Source organism: Diabrotica undecimpunctata, chromosome 9 (genome assembly GCF_040954645.1).
Source record: "Diabrotica undecimpunctata isolate CICGRU chromosome 9, icDiaUnde3, whole genome shotgun sequence".
NCBI classification, from domain to species: Eukaryota; Metazoa; Arthropoda; class Insecta; order Coleoptera; family Chrysomelidae; genus Diabrotica; species Diabrotica undecimpunctata.
In genome coordinates, this window is record NC_092811.1 from 62,921,196 (window position 1) to 62,924,960 (window position 3,765).

A 3,765-nucleotide genomic window follows, 5' to 3' on the forward strand; every position below is an offset into this window, starting at 1 on the left:
AATGTGGAAACTAAAACCATTGGCAAATATATTACAAAATAAATTTGCAGAACTGTATGAGCTCGAACAACATATTAGTTTTGATGAGTCAATGATCGAATATTTGGCAAGCACGGCTGCAAGCAGTGCACTCGAAATAAACCTATTAGATTTGGATATAAAGTATGCAGTCTAAATACTTCTGATGACTACATTATCAATTTTGACGTTTATCAAGGTAAAAACCCTCATAGCAATAATGACTACGAAAATAAATTTGTAAAGTGTGCTGCACCCTTGGTACAAATGCTTGACACTTTTCCAAAAAGATTACAAATATTTAAGAAAAAAAATAATTCAGGCGCTAATGGGTTAATGGTTTTATTTAATAATTTAATTTAATAAAATTATTTATGGTTACCTTTTTATATAAATTTAAAAATTGAAAATTCTCGTAACAAAAAATATAATTTCGTACACGTCTATATTTATATTATTTTAAACATTCTTATCTTATCTTACAAAGAATAAACAAAATAGTACCTATGGCAACACTGAGACTCGCAAACATATCTTCAGATGATTCAGATCCTAAATAAATGATGGTTATGTTCATAGCACGGGATAATTTTTTAGCATTAATACAACTTTCTGGGGCAGATGCAAATACCTTGTATGGTCACATTAAAATGTTTATCGATAATAAAATTCCTTATAAACAAAATTTAATTGAATTTGCCTCAGATGGTGCGAATGTCATGATGGCAATGTCAAACATTCTTTATTGACCTTATTAAAGAATGGTGTTCCCTCGTTACATATAATGAAATGTATATGCCACTCATTCCATTTATCTGCATCACATTCGTGCGAAAAACTACCAAGATTTGTGGAAGATGTAACTAGAGGCATATATAATTATTTTTTATTTATTAATTTTTAAATTAATTTTTATTTATTAAAACAAATTATTCAAAACCTAGTTATGGAAAAGGAATATTCTTTGCCGGAATACTGGAAAGCATACAATTTAAAACACGCAGTCGACAATGCTGTGGATGCTTTGGTTATAGAGATGCTAACGATACTATCGAAGTATCGACACTTTTATTCGATACCTTAGTATTTTTGATATAGATACACAAACGATACTTGCCAGTATGGTATCGAATGGTTTGGCATCGAACGATTCGATACAATACTTCGTGTTTCATCAAATACGTCAAGTGTCAAGTATCAGCCAAAGTCAAGAAACTTATAAACACGTGGTCTGTGCATATAAAATATATGATAAATATTGTATCACTCAGTGTTTTTTTAAGTTGTGGTGAATTCTATTTTTTTATTTTTATACCTATATTATGTGTTTATACCTTATTCTATTTTTTATACCTATAAGTTGTTACATTTAAAAGATGCCACCACTAAAAAGCAATGTGTGGAAATATTATGAAAAAGTTGGACCTACATCAGCAAAATGTAAAATATGTTTTCATATTTTTAAGACGTCTGAAACCGGTAAGTAATTAAGTAACGCTTTCTGATAGTAATATTTCTTGCAAGTCAACATTGCTTCGAGAGTGGAGCTACCAGTGGAAGGAATACTCTTTTGAGAATCAAAATAGATACTCGATAATTCAGCTAGATATTCCCAAATTTCCTTGGTACAAGTCTTATAGAACTTCCAAGAGGCACATAACTTCCATTATTAGAATTATGAAAATATAGTCTACTAAAATAGCAGCTCCTTGGTACATAGGGTAGACCGGGGACAATTGAAACAGGGTACAATTGAAACAGCCGCCATATTGGTAGTATTCCGTGATTAAAACCGCGCGCGCTTGTAGCAAACGCAACGCCTCTAGGAGCCCGGTGTCTCTATCAGTCAGCCATTGATTGTCGTTTGCATTACATGCGTACATTCTCGTTAGCGTGATTTACCGCTACCGAAGTAAACTTTTGCACTGAACAACAAAAGGTGACGCAACATATCGGAACGTAAGTATGCAGCTTCGACCATTTTTGTAGTTAAATTGGCATTTCTTCTTTAGGGAGGCCAGTTTAAATTATTACTATTGTCCTAGAGTGAAAAGATATTTAAGTGTTTACGAAAAAATGTCTCGTGGGGACGATTGAAACAAATAGTATAGGGGACGATTGAAACATGTTTAAATTGTCCCCAGAGTAGTCTTTTATGTTATTTATTATTGTACGTTGTAGTAGGGTATCCAGTGGTTAACACTTTAGGGGTGTTATTAATATCCCCCTCAAATTCATGTGAGATAACGTAGATTAAATTGTAGAAAAAATTTGGAAAAATTATCAACGTAGTTTGTGCACGAGCCCTATTAACTGTTTGGTTTGTTTTAGGATGCCACGAGTTAGAGTGAGAAAAACGGGAAAGGGGTTTAAAATCCGTTTTGGTTTATGAAGAAGCCTATAAAGAGGTTACTGAAAATAACACGTCCATAAGATCAGCTGCAGCTAAATTTGATCTACACTACGTGTCATTAAGTAGATTTATCAAAAAAAAGAAAAAATCAATTGAGCAAGGATTCGTTACTCCAGTCACAATGGGTTACCATTGCGTGAGACGAGTATTTGACATAGACCAGGAAAAAAGCATTGCTGGATACATAATCAAAGCGGCACATATATTTTACGGGTTACCGCCTAAAGAAATTCGGAAATTGGCCTTTCAATTGGCCGTGAAATATTCGTTGAACATGCCTGATACCTGGAGACAAAATCCTATGGCAGAAGATTGGTTCTCTGGATTTATGAAACGCAATCCAGAACTTTCAATCCGCTGCGCTCAAGCCACAAGTCTTTCCAGGGCAACCAGTTTCAATGTAACGAACGTAAAACTTTTTTATGATAACCTGGCTAATGTAATAGGTAAGTACAAATTTGAACCAAAAGATATATATAATATTGATGAAACGGGGGTAACGACGGTTCAAAAACCTAGTAAAGTTGTTGCCGAAAAGGGGACAAGACAGGTGGGAGCACTTACATCCGGAGAGAGGGGAACATTGGTGACCATAGCTTTAGCCGTCAATGCTATCGGTAACAGTATACCGCCCATTTTTATTTTTCCACGAAAAAGATACAAGGATCACTTAGTCCGTGACGGTCCAGTGGGGTGTATTGGAGCGGGAAACGCGAGCGGGTGAATGCAAGAGGAAGAGTTCTTGGTATACCTTAATCATTTTCAAAAGCATACTAACGCTTCAACCGAAAATAAAGTATTGCTTTTACTTGATAACCACCAGTTGCACATAAGTATACGCTTCTTGGATTTCTGTAAAGCAAATGGCATTGTCGTCTTGTCATTTCCCCCGCACTGTTCGCATAAGTTGCAACCTCTGGATCGTTCTATCTACGGTCCCTTTAAAAAGGCTTTCAATTCAAGTTGCGATTCTTGGATGAGAAATAATCCAGGAAAAACGATGACAATTTACGACATACCCAGCATAGCTAAATTATCTTTACCGTTGGCCCTCACGCAATCAAATATTATAGTTGGATTTGCTTGCACAGGCATTTATCCCTTTAACAGAGACATATTTACGGAACTAGATTTTGCACCTTCATATGTCACGGATAGACCAGCTCTTAATAACACGATACCATATGCCACTGACGTTCTTAAGAAGCACCTAGTGAAGATCCTCTACATACTAAGAGAGCTGATATCTTGCCAACATCACCACAAAATCACACACCGCCAGCGTCTCCAAGCACTTGCATTGCTCAAGCATCGCAGGTTGTATTTTCACCAGA

At 35.5% G+C, this 3,765-nt stretch overlaps 1 protein-coding gene across 1 annotated transcript; it reads left to right on the forward strand.

Annotated features, from left to right (window-relative positions):
* Window positions 1-2,552: 2,552 nt before the first annotated feature.
* Window positions 2,553-3,155, forward strand: LOC140450966 (uncharacterized). The gene has a single exon (XM_072544666.1). It carries the CDS (start codon window positions 2,553-2,555, stop codon window positions 3,153-3,155), a length of 603 nt encoding a protein of 200 aa, XP_072400767.1.
* The last annotated feature ends 610 nt before the right edge of the window (window positions 3,156-3,765 follow it).